General features: G+C 40.5%; 1 protein-coding gene across 22 annotated transcripts in view; it reads left to right on the top strand.

The window, feature by feature from the left end:
• The window catches only part of hspg2 (heparan sulfate proteoglycan 2), a 130433-nt gene that overhangs the window by 39983 nt on the left and 70650 nt on the right, over positions 1–19800 (top strand). For 19 of the 22 annotated variants that reach the window (XM_023956855.2, XM_023956856.2, XM_023956859.2 and 16 more), the window contains 6 exons: positions 15500–15609; positions 15705–15763; positions 15949–16118; positions 16228–16260; positions 18990–19115; positions 19227–19415. In XM_023956855.2, the coding sequence (XP_023812623.1) occupies positions 15500–15609; positions 15705–15763; positions 15949–16118; positions 16228–16260; positions 18990–19115; positions 19227–19415 (687 nt within the window). The remainder of the gene's footprint in view (positions 1–15499; positions 15610–15704; positions 15764–15948; positions 16119–16227; positions 16261–18989; positions 19116–19226; positions 19416–19800) is intronic. The other 3 variants (XM_023956854.2, XM_078950236.1, XM_078950226.1) reach the window with 1 other exon arrangement.

Below are 19800 nucleotides of genomic sequence, written 5' to 3' on the forward strand. Positions count from 1 at the left end.
CAGAAAACACTTACAGCCTTTATATTTACATCTTTTTCTGTTGGGGTTTGGTTCACCGTGGAAGACCTAAACAACAGGCACCCAGAGGCAGACAAGTGGAAAATAAATGTGTTTATCAAACATTAAACCAGACAGATGAGCTGCTGAAACGGGTCTACCAGAGAAGTTTGAACAGGATTCAACACTTGGGATTGATGAGACACATAATCTGAGGATATGGAAATGTTCAGAGAAAGGACTTATGGGATGTGGCAAACTAACCCAAAAAAAAGACATGATGCTTTGAGAGGCTAAGGAAATGAGGAGCAGCTGCGGTAACTCTACACTGAATGCAGGTGCAAACAGTCAGCAGAAAGAACTTCCAACACAAAACACAAAGGGGCGGAGCTAAAAAGAACACACATAAAACATCTCCAACGTGTTTTGGTAGACTTACCCAAACAATCTATCATCTACTAACCAAATGCTTCATATGATTATTTTATTTTACAAGTCATTGAAAACTTAATGTGATATTTCATTTAAATGGTTCCTCAGAAAACACGTGGACAAACTCAAGTTTGTCAGTATTGCCTTGTTGGACTGTAGACTATATGCAGATTTCGTTTTTTTCGTCCATCTTATGCTGCGTTCAGACTGGGCTCAGCAACGCATGTTCAAGTGACTACTTTCAACAAAAAACTCTTTGTAAACACGGATATATGTGCGTTTTGGGCTTCTTCATTTGGGAAACTCTTGCATTCATGCATCGCTACCTAAGTTTTTAAGTCTGTCTCTACGTACAAAACGTCATTGAACGTTGAAAATTAAACCAGGTGGAGCTTCGACCAATCAGTGAGTCGGATTTGATGGCGTCATATGGGTAGCATCCCTTTCAAAACATGGAAGTACCAACTATTTGAAAATGTGTCATGAAGGAAAAATCAATAATTGCAGTGCTGTGAAAGAAAAAGCCTGGAGCAAAATGTACCAGATTATCACCGTACGACACTTTGCACAAGACCTCTTCTAACTGTGAGTACATGGACTAGGATTGGGTAGCAACAGCCAAATGTGAACCACCAAAGCACATTCAAGAACCCACGTTCATCACATCCCCGGTGTGTATGCAGCCTCACAGTCATCAATGTAAACGATGGATGCATGATATAACAAAACAGCAACTTAAGTACATTTTTTTGGTAGCAGGAATGTTGAGGGGCTAATATTTGATTAGGTGGATCAGTCAGACTTGCTGCCTTCCTGTATGGTGATTGTTTTGGGGGCATCATTGAAAGATGATGTCAGAGCTGAGGTATACAGTGTCGTGTGTATGTCTCGCAGAAACAACACTTGTGCAGCCTTGGATGGAGTATTTCAGGGTCCTAGAGGAGATTTCAGCTCATTTCTGGAAGAGGTGTTGACAGCATGCAATCGGGACAGATAAGAACAGTGAGGCTGCTCAGATGAAAGGTCTGGTTTTAGCCACTCACTAAGGAAAACCGTCAGCAGAGTCTGATAAAGACAAAGTTGAAGAAATAGGTGTGAGGAGGCTTTTTTTTTTTTTTGCAAGCACAGCTTTCCTGTGAGTTTCAGGTGTGCCTTATCCTCGTGTACATGGAATTAAATTTGAAGCGCTTTTTAATCATAACCAAAGTTCAGCCGACAGTCAGAAATGTACTGGGATAATTTAAAAGTCCGAAGAATACAAAGTTAATTTGCCTTGAGGGAAAATGTTCTCTTGTAACGTGCCCTGACATTCACTGTCACTTTGGTTTACTGCCGTCTCCATAAACCTCCAGACTCGGGCCCACATGGAAAGTTCAGTGTGTCTTTTATTTGTCGATTAAGAAGAAAGCTGAGACTTTGCAGGCCTGTTGTTGAGTAAACTGTCTTATCTTTTTAGGCGGCCCTGCAGAGTTCGATCAGGATTACAATGATTAGAAGAGACAGACCAACTCCATATTTAGATCTGAAAAAGGCTGCCCCGGGAAGGAAATTCTGCATCCTGTGCTGAATGCAGAATGCTTTGCAGATCTCTGTCCCGCTCAGACAGTTGATCCAAGTCTCTGCCTTCCTTCCGTCTCCACTATTCTTAAGCAGGTCTCAGCAGTGCCACAGTTGCCCCCATTATGCTTTGTTTCCTGTTGTGCGTCTGTTATTGTAGGGTTAAGGAATTCCCATATCCTGTGGCACTCTGATGTATCCTAAAAGGCATCTGGGATTTGAATTGGGATCAGGTTATTTTAAAGCATCTTTGTCTTCGGCTGATCTTTGCCTCGCATAATCATCGTCTGGGATCTCTTCAAAGAGAAAAATGGTTGTGTCTCATGTCCTCCTAACCTTCTCACCTCCCAGATTTCTGGAAAATAACTCCAGCCCATTTGACTTATTTGTGGAAGCCTTTTCTGATTTCATAAAGTCTATTACAAACAGCCTGAGTGCATTAGCTTCTTTCTGCCAAAAAAGATGCACCTAATGAAGATGGTGACTTAAAATCAGACCACTTTATCTTTGGATTAAACTTATAGTCTTATAGGCAGCGTTTAGCTATGAACAGGTCTGAAAAAGACTGGCAATGTGTTCATTCAGGGTGTACTCTGCCTGCGCCTAACAGCAACGCCGTGAATTCAGCGGGTTTAGAAAATGGATGGATTGATGGAGGTATCATGCTAAGATCTAACTAGCTCCTTTTTCTGTCAGAACGCCCCCTCACCTGGTCAAGTATAAACTCCCAGATACATTTTAAGGTGTTCTGGGATATTGGTACCAAGAGGTTAAAAGTCCTAGAAAGCCACGTTAACACATCAAACTGGCTTTAGTTGTCACCGCTGCACAGTGGTGTTTAATGAAAACAGTAGGTCGTCTGTATGTATGGACACCAAATAAGCCTGAATTTGATCCTTTTGCTGGCCCACCATTGTTCCTTACTTGTACCCAATTTGGTAGAAACTCACCTCTGCCGGTTATGGCCAGTTTGTAAGAGTTAAAGTTTTGAAGATCATCTGACTCAGTCATACTGTCCTGACAACTTGTTTTTTTGTCAAATTCACTCAAGTACTTTCAGGATTTTTGTTTTTGTTTTGTTTTAGCTTAAAAAATGTTAACTGATAACCAAGGTTTTACCAAACAATGCAATAAACACTGAACTAAGCAAAAACCCAATTGATTGCAACAGATTTAATCCAATTCATTTGAAATAAATATTATTATCCAATTTAATTCACATCATTCCAAAAGGGCCAAAAATTCCATTAGAATGATTACTTTTAAGACATGTTATTGACCATAATATTACATCAAAGACTTTTGGTGTAACTCTTTGTTGGTTGTTAATCTTTGGCCGTGGACCCTGCCTCTGGCTCGTCTCGCGCCCCTAGCCGTCCCCCAACTCTGTCTAGATGAAGCCCATCGGCTACACTATTCAAGCATGCAGTTGTAGAGTTAGATAAGCTAATTCTTCTCTACGGGTTCTGGTAAATCGCCTGTCCATCCTGGGGAGTTTCCCTCCTTCATGTGGACGCCTCTGTAGTTTCTTACTTTTTTTCTGGAATACATTTCTTTTTTTTAGGGGTTATTCCTTACCGAGAAGGAGGGTCTTAGGGCAGGGATGCTCGATTTAGCTTGAATAGTTATTACCTATTGAGTTCTATGACTCCATGTTCTTTTGGATTTCATGTTCATTATACAATTACCAGTATGAAGCCCATTGAGGCGACTATTGTTGAAATATTGGGTTATACAAATAAAATAAAATTGAATTGAATTGAATTAATCCCAATCCATTATCTAGTACAATATAGAAGAGATAGTATGTATTGTTTTGTGTCGGTGCTCATAAAAGTACAGCTGATTTGGATTTGTGCTGATGAAAAACCTAACTTCATTATAAACTGATGACAGTTGTCATGCTCAGGTTTTCATCTATCTAACTCTTAAAAAATAAGTCTCAGGAAAGGTAGATATTTAATATAATAAAAAGGATTTGGTTAATTTTATTGGAATTGTTATTGGATTTTTATGGGGTTGCTGTGGCACAGAGGTAGAATGGCTGTCCTCTGATAAGAGTAGCGCAGGTTTGGTTTCTCTCCTTCCCTGCCCATGTGTCGAAGTGTCCTTCGCCAAGACAATGAACCCTACGAAGCGGAGCCACCATCAGTGTGTGAACATGTGTGTGCATGAGTGAATGGGACTGTGTTCAAGGAAGGTAGTAATATGCTAAACAAATATATGCCATGTATCATTGACCATTTTAATAAAGCTGGTTGATGTGCTGTGTGGTTTTCACCCACTAAATAGATCAGCCAGAAAGTCATCACCCTGATTCTTTGGAGGTTTCGGTTTAAATATAGCACACCTCAGCTCTGGACACATCTGCCTCCATTTCCGTCTGAGACCACAACTGACACTAAACAAACTTAAGTGGTGCTTTCTGCTGACTCATCACAAACATGTCGTTATCCTGTGTATTTTAGTAAAATTGTTTGACTCATGCATTTTCTATAAGTACTTCATTCCATTAGGGTCAGCCAGTCCCTACTCCAGTAGGGAAGGAGTTGTGGTACACCCGTGGAGGACTTCCGGCTATCACAGGATTATGCAGAGACAAATAAGACAAACAGTTATGGTTACTCACTCCCAATGTCCTATTTGTCTCTGGTTCACGAAAGAAGCTGAAGCAAAAAGACTCATGCAATCACAAGAAGAACATAAATGCGGCGTTCCGGATGGCCCCCATGGGAAATTTAACCTGGAACCCTTTTCCTGTGGGATAAAAGTCCCTCAACTGAATGAAGTCATTGATCACATTAGCAGAAAAGGGTCCAATGTGTGCTATTGATGTAGTTTCCTGATAAAATCATTAAACTGGGGAGGTGACGAGAAGAGCTTCTGCCAGTGTTTTGGTTGCTCAAGAAGCGTCAATTCAAACTTGGCTGTAAGAAGGCGTGTTGTTTTTGGGAAGGCTCGTCACGCTGTTGTTCCACGATAAGTGGGAAGAATTTATAACCTCAGCTGGTTTTACTTCTAATCACATCAATTTTTAGTGCATCGTTGCTGAGGAATCACAATCTTAGCCTGAATTCCTCCGCGGTCTTTCAAAGAGAACAGATGTTGGAGCATCTGGGTACGACACATCAGGATGAGGGAGTCTGCTTTGTCAGCTTGGCTGGGGCAGCGGGCAGGTCGCTGCCAGCCCACCCACTTGGTTGAGTTGCCATTTTCATGGGCTAAGTTGTTGTTTCTTTCAGTGGCACTGGCTGCATGTCAGACAGAAAATGTGAGCACTTCTACAGAGGGATAAATGGTGGCAGCTGCAGTTATTTCGGGGGTGTTTGGCTTGTTACAGGGCTAGGGGCCTCTGGAGGCAGTCACATACTGAAAGAAGAAAGATGTTTCTCATTGAGTTGGCGTGACTCAGTTTCCATCAGTGGACAGGCCAGCTGACAAGGAGCATACGCAACGTTTGAGCTGTCAGGATTGCTTGGGACTTATGTTAGTTAAGAGCTGATGATTAGAACAATTCATGCAGGAGGGGAGTCAGCATTTTGTCTCCCCAACAACTATTGAGTTTTCTCAACCCTTTAACACCAGAACTTTAGTTTCAATGTTGACATTTTTTCAACTATCGTAAAGCTACGTTCACGCGCGTTCCTCGGTGACGCGCTTTCAAGCAACCACTTTCAATAAAAGGTCTATGTAAACGTGCATATATGCACCATGTTTAAAACTCTCACGTTCACACGTCACATATTTTTAAGACCATTTTCAGGTTCTACATACAAAATGTGTTTCCATTGAATGCAAGTTAGACCAGGTTAAACTTTGATCCAATCACAAACCCGGATTTGGTAGAGACAAATTCATGTCATTCACGGATGTGCCAACACTTAAAAAATTTCAGTTTATATCCGGCCAGAATTCTATGACACCAAGTCTTTCATATATCGGAATAGAGCTGTGAAAGAACATTTTGCACCAAGACTCTTTCAACTGTAGGTGGCGAACATGCGCTAGTATCTGGTCACAACAGTCTAGTGTGAACCCCACACACTAAACACGCACATTCCCATGTGAACGTAGCATAACTCTTCAACCGTCTAAGCAAATAACATAATTCTGAACAGATTCTAAAGCAGCTTTGGGTTGTTATGCAACACTTTACATTGGCTGATATGAAAAGCCCCATTTCTCCGCATCAGAATCAGCGGATTTACTTTGATTGTGTTAACAGTTGAAGAGTTGAGGTAGGTCAAAGTACGTGTGCTATCTAGCGACATCGCTTTGGTATTAAAAGGGTTAAAAAGACAATCCTTGTTAAAGATGAAAACTTTCAGATTTGATTAATTGGTGGCCCTTCTCCTGCATGGGATTACCTGGAAAAAGAAGCCCAGATGAGGGTTTGTTGTGTCACAAAGCAAACACTAAATTAGAAAGCGTGGTTTTCGGCTTGGCATTCACTTATCCTGTGGATTTCCCAGATCTGAGAGTTTATTTGTCTAAAGCTCAGTGGTCGATCGGCAGCTTCCTGCTGGAACAGAAGGGACTATCTATACCAGATAATGACTCTCCTGGGAATCTTTAAGCTCTGTTGGATGCAGAAAGAAGAACGCTTAGGAATGTTTGTGTTACTGCTGGTTATTCGTTTGCTTCATTCAGCGAACAAAAGAGCCTGGAGCACTGTCAAACACTTTAAAATAAAGCTTTATTTGCGTGTTCGGTGTCATCTGTTTTCAGTAGTCAAGTAGCAGACTGCATAAAGCTGTGGACGTCAGAGTGAGTTTACGCCCAAACCTTTAATTCCTTAACTACTTTCTCCCGAAGCACCATGCTAACGAGCGTCAGAAGCCATATGCTTTTTTTATGTGTGCGGTTGTAAAACAGCTGGATCCTGCACCCTAACTTGATTATGAATGAGCTCAAGTTTATGGAAAGGACTCAGAGTCAGGATGGAAGCTTATTAAATCTTTTTGTCACTTTTAAGTTTGAATTTGTTGGAAGGGGCAAGGTTGTGTTGGAGTATGGTGAACTTATCTATAGTCATATTTTAAAAAACACAACTTTTTTTTGGCAACATTTAAAGCCACTTTTGAAGCTGCATTTTAGAATGACGGGAAGTCATCCTCACTTGACATTTCACAGGACGCCTGCTGGGTGAATGCATTCAGGGTAGTGGAGGAATGCATGAGTCATCTTAATGCAGAGCGCGGACGTTGTTGCTTGTGCCAGTGCAGAAGGCTTCAACTTCGGGAAGGGGAAACAAAGAAAACAGCTTTAAATTGTCTCAGTTCTTCCATTTGAGAAGGGAAAAACAGGAAGTTGCTCCTCCCTGCATCCTTGTACAGTTTAAGGGTGGATGCTGGTGTCCGAAATGAAAAGCAGTTGTTTCAGCTGCGTCGCTTGAGTGAAACGTGCATCCTTTGCATCGCTGGACTTAGGATGTTACACCTTATGAGGCTACAGACGCAAACATGATTGACACTCCCACTGACATCAATCCTATGGTGGTAACTAGTTTCTATCATTGCCAATTTCTTACAGTGCCATTCCCATCATATTTTGACCTATTGTAAAAGTGCTCCAGTGGGTTTTTTAACTATGATTATGCCGTTTTAGCCAAAACCCAAAAACATAATCAAGAAATATATGAGAAATGTCTTGGTTTCTAGGAGCGGCAGTAGTTCTTTAGAAATTCGCCTATGAGTTGTGTGCAAAGCTGTTGGCACAGAGCAACCCCGCCCCCACTTCCCCTCCCTATTGCTGAGAGCTTGAAGCAGAAAGCTTGTTGCCCACCCAACCCAACCCCCTACTTCACAGGAATGATTCTTTTGTCTGCTCCTGATTTACAACAATTAAGAATAAAATACTTAGAAGTGCTATTTTAAGCTTAATTTCCTTAATATGTTCAAATGTATGTTTAAAACCCCAAACACACTATTTTTGTCTTTTAAAAATACGTTTTTTAACTTTTCCAGTTTAAAACCAAACTTTTAGGTTTCAAAAAAAAAGAAATATACACAATTGATGTTTTAGGATGATAAATATCCATCTATCCATCTGTTTTCCTAACCTGATACATCCCTTTTGGGGTCACAGGTTTAATAAAGATGCATATTTGATTATTTGACATCAATAAATGAAAATCAATTTGGCTTTTAAAAACTGTATTTTCTTTTAGTCATCCATCGTAGTTCTCTTTATCTTTTATTCTAGCCCTTTTTTCTCCTTTTTGCTTTGAGCAGTACTCTTTCGGATTATCATTTCCCATTTCCTCTCCTTGCATTTTTCCTTTTCTAACAAAACAAATGTAACCCCCCTCCCCCCACCCCACCTCCACCCGCCTTGCTGACTTGACATGTGCCTCTTCCTCATCGTTGTCTTGCATTCCCCTTCACCTCTGCTTCCCGCCTGTGCCCCCCTCAACCTCCACGCCACGTCTCACCTTCCTGTTGCTTGCTTTGCTCCCCCACCCCCTCGCCTCCTTCCCCACCACCTTCGCTTGCCACAGCCAACTGGTTGGAGTCCTCTTATCTGGGGAACATACAGAGCCCCCCTAAGCCAGAGTATAGTAAGTCTTCAAGCTCCTCTTCTTCCTGTTTCCTGTTTTTGGCCTGTTCTCCTTTCACCTGCTCCAGTCTCTCCTTGAGCACAACCTTGGGTAACATTCCAAGGAAAACTCAGCTTTGGGATCCAGAGGTTCTCTTCTTTCCTCCTGGCACTTCACTGCCAGTGGAAAATCCTCAACTTACAAACTCCATTTAACAACAAAGCATGTTTCTAATTAAGTCACTGTCGTGTAGGTGACACATCCCACTGCAGCAAACCATCTGAAGCATGATGCTTGAAAATATGTCTTTCTGTAAACAATGATGGGTTTATTCTAATTCGAGGAGCTGTGGGAGAGCTGAAGGAGGCCGGCTTAACTGTGAAGCTGGAATTATTTCCCATGATTCCCCCAAAGGGCACGGAGCAGACATGGAGACTGAGCTTTTTGGCTGATCACCAGCAGGAGGGTTAAGTGGCAAGGATCCTGTCTGCATGAGTTAGGCTAAGAAAGAAGCAGCTGGCAGATGAATTTATTATTCAGAGCTTTGGGGAGATGAAGATGAGATCGAATAAGACGAGCTAAGATACTGATGTGTGGCTTTAGCCTTGTAAATGTTATATTCCGGCCCTTTAAACGGCCCAACGAGGGCTGTGGGTACTGCCTTTGCAGATTGAAGGTCAAACCCAAAGTGGCCCGTCTTTAGACTACACTCAACTTGCAGCTCAATCATTTCTTTGTTTTCTGCATTGGCTGCTGTGTGTTCAGAGGGGCCCGTTGCACAAAGCTGCCATAGTTCTTTTATAGTTTGTAAATTAAAAGAATGGAATGCTACTTTTTCCAGCCCTTTCTTCCCCTCCCACTGTTTGGTGAGCTTCATTACTTTGATAGTAGAGGGAGTCAAAAAGGGGATTTCCCTTTGCTGGAAACAAGGCGTGCAAAAAGGGGCAAAATAGCCACCCATTAGGAGAAGGGCGCAACCCACTGCTCTAATCGGAGGATCTCAGGCGGGAGGCAATCAAACTGGCTGTGCGGCTGCAGCAAACTCAAGTGTAGACCCAAGCCGCTGTCGACTGAGCAGCGGGCACCCACGCAAATGATTAGATTATGTGAGGGTCAAGGAAGATGCTTTGATGAGTTCCCTTTTATCTTGCTTGTTCTCTAGGACAACATTCAATTAGTCCAACAAAAGCTATGGTTAAAAAGTGGCAGAGGAAGCTTCCAGTAAACAAATTTAACTGAGTCTTCACCTCACTCTTACGCTGCCAAAAAATGAAAGCTTTCCTTACCAGTATTTCCTGTAAAACTAAAAACAGTTTGAGCTGGACAACCCCGGACCAATATTTAATGCATCTCAGACTCTAGTGGTTTCACAGTTAGGTTTATGGGGTTTCTATCTAATAGTGAAGCTACCTTCAAACCGCCCTCTTGTTCAAGCGACCACTTCTAATGAAAAGTCAATTCGGGGAAAAACTCGGGCATTCACAAGTTGCTATGCACATTTTTGAGACCATTTTCAGGCTGTACATACAAAACACGTGGCCAATAAACACGTGTTGAAAGTCAAAACAGGTGGAATTTTCACCGATCACTTAAAAGATATTAAAAAATCTCATCCAGAATCATATGACGCCAAGCTTTTTCAAATATCTGAATGGAGCTAAAAGAAAAAGGCTGGAGCAAGATTCACCAGATTTGCACCACTTTTACATTTCCCACATAATCTCTTCCAACTGTAGGTTGTGTACATGTGCTAGTAAACAGCAAAAAAAGAAGAAAGCCCTCCCTGCTTGTCCAGTGTGAACACCATGGCGTATAGTACATATGTGAATGTAGGTCACGTGTCCGTAGCTTCCAAACCAAGAATCTAAGAAATATTATTGAAAAACACAAACAAAAGTTCACAATACTCCCAGACATCAGAAGTTCATAATTTTATGTGGAAGAAAACATAAAATTGAACCATAAAATATAACTGAAAATTAATTTAAGAGCTTAAACTTGGTATCCTCTTACTGATAACTCATTGGCATTTTTTTATGATTTGCCACCTTAGCAACAGAAATATTAAGTATTTCATCCGTTTTTTATATCAAGTACTTGCAAATCAACCTGGAAGATTGAAAATGAAAAGTTTTAAACGTAAATCGTTAGATGCATGTGGATTTCTGGCAAATATAAAGCAAATATGGAGATAATACAGGGAAAAATATTTTGTAGCACAAGTGTGTACCTGATGTCATGCTTTTCTTAAAAATAAGAGTGCAAATGTATAAAAGATAATTGTAAAAAAGGTAGACGACTGGATTGCTGCACTTGGAATGTTATATTTTAGAGCAACTCAGTCACCTGTTGGTTTGGCAACATCAGAACCTTTGACTCCATGAAACTGATAAAGAGCTACTTGTGCTGGTAAATGGTAAAAGTTGCACACCTATACAACGGTTTCCTATCCCTGGTGAAGGGCTAAATGTTTCAGTGATAACCTACTTCGCCTGTGCACACATTGACACATGGCACCAACCTTCAACCTCCAGGTTCATTGTCTTGCCCAAGGACACTTCGAGACATGGACAGGCAAGACGGAAATGGAACTTGTAATCCTCCAATTAGAGGTTGATCGCTCCACCCCTGCACTACAGTCATCCCTGTAGACTAGGGCAGTGTTTTTCAACCAGTGTGCCGTGGGAAATTGCCCTCATTAACTGATCTAAAAACACTTCTTCACTTCCTTGTTCTGATCTGCTCATAAGTCTCTCAGTTCCAACAAAAATACCAGCTGAAACTCGTCTTTAGCGGTGTAGCTTTCCACAGAATCCGGTATCAGACCGTGAAACAAGTGAACAAAACAATGAAGCTTAGAGACGCTAGTCTTTCTGCGTTCGGTGGATTTTTGCACTACATGTCCCATGATGCATTGGGTTAAAGTGACAGCATCTCGGGGCACGATGAGTCTCTCCTCTTAACGTCTTGAAACAACAACGAACACAAATCAAACAGTTTTAAGTATTTTAACTCAACTTTTATTACATCTTTTAGAAAAAAACAGCTGCAGCTTCCAGCTTTTTCTGCCACAAATGTCACAAAAATGCTTGTGAGATTGTGGAGGAGCTGTAGATCAATACAGACTATGAGTTTCTCCTTTTTTTTTTTTTTTTGATGCTGGTGTGCCGCGGGACTTTTGTCAAGGTTAAAGTGTGCCGTGGCTCAAAAAAGGTTGAAAAACACTGGTCTAGGGGATTGATTTAAGTGACTTATGGGATAGGTGCAAAGCCCATGCAGCTAATTCTGCATACATAAATGTTGAATGAAACACAAAGAATAATGGATATGTATAGAATAATGGACATTCCATCACAACAATGGTGCCTTAGTCATTTTTTTCAGCTCTGCTCCAACACCAACCAGCACATCTCCCTTACCTGAGGCAGCTGCTGTCCAAAATGTCTCTCTAAGTGAGTTAGGGATGTTTTATTGACTAACACACTGATGCCACTATTTAGTTTCCCTTCAGGCGTGAACAAAGTGCTTTTGTATTGAATCAAGTTCAACAAAGCGGGACGCAGTCTGCTTGAAGTTATCACCTATCAAAAGTAGCAGTGAGGACACTGGCCTGCAGTCTTCAGTTATTGAAGAGATTAATCCCAAATCTGATGCTGAAAACAGCTGACTCAAATTTACTTAGCAGTTTATGTAAAAGCCAGTCATTTGTGTTGGAAAAATTACAAAATTATTGAATATTTCCTTTCTGATCTCAAGCAAGTTTTTAGCATCCAGGTAATCAGTCAGATGAGACTGCTTTTACTTTGAAACGATTAAAGGGGACACGTTTTACTGTTAAACTGCAATAATATTTTAGATAGAAACCAGAAACACTAATATTTCCACTCCCCCTTTGCGACTTTTCAGAACAATTTCTATTTTTGGAAAATCAGTTTGAAACCTTTATACATTTATGTTTCTTTGTTGGTAAAGGGACAACCCATAATAATATTAAATATAATATACGTATGTAAATATGGAAGCCAATGCAGATCTTAAGCTCCTTGGCAGGTCAGAGCCAGCAGCACAACACAACACACAAAGTATTTAAGAGAATGAGAGTAAGAATACAATCAATCAAACACAACAAAAGCACTCGTCAGAGTCCAGCACTGCATTGTGAAGCTGGAAGCAAGATTTAAGAAGTTGATTATAGTTTCTTTAAGTGCAGCTGTTAACTTTGGCAGAAAAAACGTTTTCTTTGTCGTGCATGGAAACAGTGAGCATACGTAGACGTACACTAATGTGGTGGGTGCATGTGTTTGTTGCTTTTAGCTTCTTGATGTTACAGTGCATGTGCAAATTGACTGTTTTGCACATATTTGGGCATAAAGGCTTCGCTCCCGAGCCTCAGCAGAGGTCCACGTGGAACAGGATTCCCTGCTTTTGGCTCAACATTTGGCATCTCTCTGGGTTAAAGAAGACAAATAATAACTTCCTTCCTCATTCTACAGTGCCAGTCAGACTTCATAGCCTGGAAACTCAGTCTCTAAAGGTTTTGCAGACGTGTTAGAATCAAGGACCCGAGGGTACGGACTATTTTAGCTTTTGTGGACTCAGCTTCTGTCAGTGGAATTATAATGACTGAGATTTTGTTTGTAATGAGTTAGATATAAAGTTAATCATTGCACAGGTCATCTATAAGTAGAGTGGAAAAAATGATTGGCTAAAGACTGTAATGAAAAGATGGGCACAACTTTAGAAACAGTTGATGCTAAACTTAAGTTAAAGCCTCAGTCACATGCACTCATAGAAGGGTTGACCTGTGCACGTTTTTGAGTTGTCGGGCCCCATGGAGGGTTTTAAAGAGGAGCAGTCACATCTTAAGGGGAGCGCAGGTGTGTCTTGCAGCTCTCTTGAGACTCGAGGCTGGAATGGACGATTGTTGTGCGTGTGGTCAGCGTTTCTTAAAATAGTTGTAAGGATAATGCAAGTTTCTTGCACTTATGACGTCCATGCGATGCTGTAACACAGTGTTTTTAGGCCACACTCTTACTGACTGTAAATTCCAAATTATTCATGCATGGGGTGTGCACTTGATACACAAGTGTCCAAAGAATGGGCGTAGGATACACGCACAAACTACACTCTATATTGCCTAATTTCCTCATTTTTAGGCAAGGAGCCCTTGAACAGCACTAACACGCGCCTTGCAGAGGATGGGGGGGGTGGGGGGGGTGGGGGTTAGAAAAGGAAAGAATCTGTATGACATGCCTGCATCACATCTACTTCACCATTACTTAGCCTTACATTTTGTCTAAGGGTTCATTACAACCTGTGTTTGCAGTACACCCGTAGACCAAAAATGGCATAGAAAATGGCATACAGGTTTGCCCATATCCTCCCATAAAGGGAAGTTGTGACTAAGGCTTTAGGAATTGGAAAAGAAGGTTTCTTTCATACTAGAACGCTCCAGCAAATGACTGAAATTGTAGAGATACATATGTGGATACATTTTACCCCTTCATTTGGTGGCAAGGAACTGGCAGAAAAAACCTGTAGTTCCAACACCTAGTTACTTAGGATGGAACCAAAGGCTGTAGAAAAGCGTTAAACCTTGAGCGTGTTCAGGGCACTGGTGAGGACATAGATGCACACTTTACCTAAAGACATCCACTTCATCCCAAACCTAAGTATCTGCACCACCTCAAAGAATAGACAAATCCTTTCGAAGGCTACTGGTGCACTGTGCACCTGTTACTCTGCTAGCATGCTTGATTGTTTTTTAAACCCATTGGAAGAGCCTGTTTTTAGACACTACCTCCCCGATGTTTTTACAGCTGTGGAACCAGAGGGAACAGCTCCGGAACAAATATTCAATGTTATTTTACTGCTTTTAAAGAGAAATATGCCCCTCTCCTCACTGGAAAACAGAAAAATAGGAGCAAAGTTGCAGAGATGACAAGTTTGTCTGCTTTTGAAAGCTTAACTCTTTGCTCAATTTCAAGGCATCTGTAATGTTTAAATGCTATTTACATTGGTGACACTGTTCTGCCCTTCAATGCAACACTTAATAAAAAACAATTGGCCCTGTGATAGTCTACTTTCTCACATGTATAGTTATTTGGCTTAATAGACAAACACAGTTAGAAGAATAATATTAGAGTTTGAAAGATAACCTATGAGGTCAAGTAGGATCATCTTAAAATGAATGGAAAAAAACAAATTCAAAATTTGAAAAACAAAATGGAAAATTTGGCAACATGTTTAAACCCAAAACAGACCAAGGCCAAAGATCTATCCATCCATCCATCCATCCGCCAACCCATCCACCCAGCCATGACGAAAGTAAGCAAATATTCGATCCCTGTTTGTTACGCAAAATCCAATTTTGATCAAGTCTGCGGCCCAACATCCGGGGCATCTTTGGTGTATACTATTCATTGAAGAGGGTGTGGGGTTTACACCTTCTTGGCAAGAAAACCAAGCCTCCAAACACCTGTGTGACCCACATCAACTGGTTCCACACTCCAGACCAGCAATAACTTGGCACCTGTTAAAAACCAGTTCTTAAGAGCCTGGAGTTGGTGCTTTGCTGAAAGAATCCATGAACCAGTTCCAAGCAAGGCTCTATCTCTAACCAGCATTTAAACCAGGTCAGCATTAAACCCCTAAGTAGACATGTCAACGAAGGTGGTGTTAAGTTTGTATTAGCCATTAACTGACAATAGTTAGGGTTTGGTTAAGCCCGTAAACTGAAGAAATCCAATGAATAGTCCGACAGTAGTACCTGTTTCTGTGGGGGCCAAGCAAGAGTTTTTTAACCTATTCTTTTGTAAGGGGTTTTCATTAAAGCCATGGCCGAATTTATCCATCTGTACCCAGTTAAATATTTAGTCAAAGAACCACAGAAGTCAAACAGTCCTATATAGCACTGACAGACTGTAGATTCTGGAATTTTATTCAGCCTCCCTCTCTTTTTTTTTGTTTTTCAAGTTTATTTCAGAGCTTTTGTCAACTTCACCAACTCTTTGGTCTTCAGCCCTGCACTCCAGGACCCATCATCTACTCAGTTTGAAGAGATTTCGGAGGCCGTAATGGACACGGTATGTCATTGACAGTATGCTGAAATTGAGCTCACTGGTATACAGATAAATGGCCTTGTCTGAAAATCCAGATTTGTTTGTTTTTTTCCCCACAGCTGGAGTCAGAGTACAACAAGATTCAAGGTGTCCAGTCAGTCAGCGTAGTCCACATCAAGTAAGAACTTAACCCAAACAAATAATTATTTCCAGGTGACATTTCAAACCATGCATGATGGGGATCAGGTGTCAGTAATGCATTAGCAATTACTTAGTCCATCCAAAAAAAACCTAGCTGTTTGGAGAGTTTCAGTTTTGCATGTCAGCTTAAACCTCACCCAAACTTTCTTGTGCTTTTTGCAGAAAAGTGACAAGAGAGGATGGAGTTGATGTTTTTGTGGAATTGGACGTAGGCACCAATTATGACAATGAAGAATTGATCCGCAGTGTGCTTTATAACGTGGTAGAGGATGGCTCCATTGCGTCCTACGTCACCTCAGTCAGGGGCTTTCAATTCAGGCGTCTTGGAAAAGGTGAGAATCTGAGACCGAAGGAAACCTAACCTTATGTTCTCACATCAAATGAAAGTCCTTCAGAAATCTGAGAATCTTCCTCAACATCATCTCTGGTTTGTCCTTTAAGCAATGCCTTCAGTGGAACCCATAGCAGAGCCAGGTTTGTACTGTTCCATGCCTGCTGGATGGTAAACTTTGCTGGCTGCACTGTAGAAACTGTAGAACAAATGAATATTTTTCAAAAGCATTTAAATATTTCTCTTGTGATGAAATTTGATTCTGAAATTCATATAAGCAACTGTTATGCTGTCTGCGAATGTTTTGCATGGACATGGCATCGACGTTTCTGATGGACTGTTGCCAGAGAAAGGCCTATGCATGGCATGATTGTGACCTGGAGTGCTGCAATATAAACCACAGCCTCTAAAAGAAGCATGGCAAGCATATGAGTTCAGCTTTATCTTTACTCGTAGGATGGATTTCCTATCAATGATTGTGTTTGTTTTGTGTTTCCTACCTTGCTTGAGTGATCAAAAGTACAGTGGGGAAAAGGACCGCTACAAAAAAGATCTGCCTCCTCAATGAGTCTGGCCAAAATGCATTACAGTCGTCCCTCGCTGTCAGCCATGGTGGCCTCACAGTTATGCAGATTTTTATTTAATGTAAATTTGCTTTATTTTTGATTGGCTTTAGACCAATGTCAATCATCCACCTCTGTGCAGTCTCTCCTGTACAGACTCTGTTCAGCTTTCAAAGATGATCTTTGGTATCATACTAAACTTATTTTCTACAAAGATTTTAACTTTGAGAGTTTAAGCAACAGAGAAAAGCATGAACATTTTTATCTCTGTCTGAGAAAAGTAAATAAAGTGTCTGGTGAGGAGTTTTACAGCTTCAAAACATTTGTAAAAAAATAAAAATAAAGCTGGCTGCTTTACAATAAAGGAGGGACCACTGTACATGTTTACTTTTGCTCAAATCAAGGGGTGGGCAAGAAAACTTTTTGGGTGGTTAAGGTGACAAGAAACAGCAGAAACACATGTGGGGCACACAACTTGAAAAGTCATTGTACAGCTAGACAAATTTGTATTTAAATTGAAAGCGGCATAGCTGGTATTATGAATCAGCATACCAAAACGTGAAGCTTTTGAAGCTCTTGCAGCTTTTGAAGCTCTTGAAGCTCAAACAAATAAGGAGTATCATTAATTCAAGGTCTGACTTCACTATTAAACTGATTCCATTTTCACTTGAAGGGGCATCATTAGCCTTATAGTCTTGAATTTTTCATGTGTGCTCTAGTATCTAGTATCCTCATGTGAAAACATTCAGTGTCCCCATATGTCTTTCCTTGATGTTTGTATGCTGTTTTGGTTTTGTGGTACTGCCTGGTTAGTTGGGATTTGAATACATTTACCGGTAATCTATTTTTAAACTTAATGTAGGTGGATTTTTTGTTATATTTTTTGTTATCATGTTTTTTATAATCTTAACTTATTCAAAAGTATGCTCCCTTACCTTAAAATGTTACATTACCAGAATTTTTATTGATTACATGACTTTTGTATTGGTTTTAATTTTCAGTTTTAGAGCACCTGCACAAGTAGAACAGAACAGAAAGTCACAGTGGTTCCGCAAAGTTTTTTGCATTTAGCTAAGCAGGGATTTTGTATCGTATTAAAAACTAAGAACAGGTTATTATTTATAAAGTTATGCACAGAAAGCCCAATTGGAGGACTAGCTTTCAATTTGGACCAATTAAGTCTTTAAAAAAGAAAACATAGGCTAACACATAGAGTGCATATGGAATAGAGGAAGTGTCATTCTATCTAGAACACACTATAAATGTGTGTTTGTCTCCATATTTCTATTTTCAATATCTGGATAATGTAACTGGAAAACATAATCGTTCTGAATCCAGAGTCCTGTCTAACACCATGACAGACTATTGAACCTAAATAAATTCAAAGCTATGACAAATAGGATTACATCATTGGTATTAAAGTAAAATGCATTATTACATATTCTGTACCAGGAAACAAACAACTGACTTGTGACCAATGAAGTCAGTTCACAGTCTTTTAGCTGTCCAAACAAGCCTTTTCATAAGTGTGCAGTCAGTTGTTTTAAAGAGGTCTGGAGATACAAGAAAGGTTTTGATCTGGGTCTACAACCATCCAAACCATTGGGACTCTGAGCAGACTTGAAAGCTATTTACTTTGTATTTTTTATCTTTTTTGAGGTTGTTCTTGTAAATCACCCATTGAATTATAAAGTTACTGCAATATATGTGAGTCGCTATTTGTTTTGGTTGCATTTTTTTTTTCATTCCTTGTGTTGTTGTTGTTTTTGCGTTGAAACATTAAAACCTCGTTTCCACTGAGTGGTACGGTCTGGTCCAGTTTGGAATGGTCCAGGCAATTCAGGTGAGCGTTTCCACTCAAAGTTGGACCGTCATGGCGCATGCAGGGTTTAAACCGATTGCGTAGCTTTGCGTCATAGTAGTGCGACTACTACAGCAAAAGCAAAGCTATCAGCAACAACATTGGAGGTCATTGAACAGCTAAGTTTTTTTGCTTGACTTTTGGTACTTGCACATACAAAGCATTTAGTGTTGTTCAAGAGGAGATTGCAGGCGGTGACCTTGACCTTCCGCCACTCAACGGATTTTATCGTGTGACGACAGTATAGCTCCACCCTAACTGGTCCGTTCCATTTTTCAATGGACCTACAACCAACAGGGCCCCAAAAATGGAATTATTTTGCTCGGGTCCATTTTAAAATGGAAAAGCTCAAAATACCGTACTGCTCAGTGGAAACAAGGCTGAAGGGTCATTTTCTTCCATGTGTATAATCCTTGAAAATGTACCTTCCCTCCCTTTATATATATAGTTGTTCCCATCATAAGACCCTGCATGGCAAATGAGTTCAGGTGTGGTGATGGAACGTGCATCCCGTTGAATTACAAGTGTGACAACAGAGCTGATTGCCGGGACTTGAGCGACGAGGAGACCTGTGGTAAGCGGCCATTATGATTATCCTCTAGTTTTGTAGCTTGCTGCCTAAGTTCCATTAAAGCAATCCATTTCTTTTTTCTGTCTTGCTAATAATCAACCTCTTTCCTTCTAGGTTTTATCGCTCCAGTCTATACAACACCTGCACCAATCACAGTCCCTCCCATGAAAGTTTTGCCCCCCGCTCCACCTTTACGCTGCAGAGCGGATCAGGCCACATGCCAGAGTGGGGAGTGTATCTCTCGTGACTACATCTGTGATGGAGAACGGGACTGTGCAGATGGAAGCGATGAATTCAGATGTGGTAAGAAGTTGCACAAGATATGTAGTCTTCTATTGAATGCACTTGAGTGAAAGTTCAATTAAACACAGCAGAGAGCCATTTGTGTTTGGTGATTTATTTATTTGCTGTGATAAAGCTTCTTGGCATTAAATCCTACACAGTTGGGAAGCCAGTTTATTTCCTTTTTAAATGGTGCCACATTTAAACAAGGAAACAAACAAGACTTTTCACCATGGAATTTTAACACAAACAAAGATACTAAAATCCCCCAAATTCAAATATTCATACTTTTTGTGCTAAGATTTCTCGTCGAAGATGAATTCTTTATTTAAAAACTATTAAAAGTAAATTTTTAAAAGAAAATCTATCAAGGCAAAGCACTCTTTGAACCCTTTTAATAAAATTA

This window comes from Oryzias latipes, chromosome 7 (genome assembly GCF_053564925.1).
Source record: "Oryzias latipes strain Hd-rR chromosome 7, Olatipes_Hd-rR_3.1".
NCBI classification, from domain to species: Eukaryota; Metazoa; Chordata; class Actinopteri; order Beloniformes; family Adrianichthyidae; genus Oryzias; species Oryzias latipes.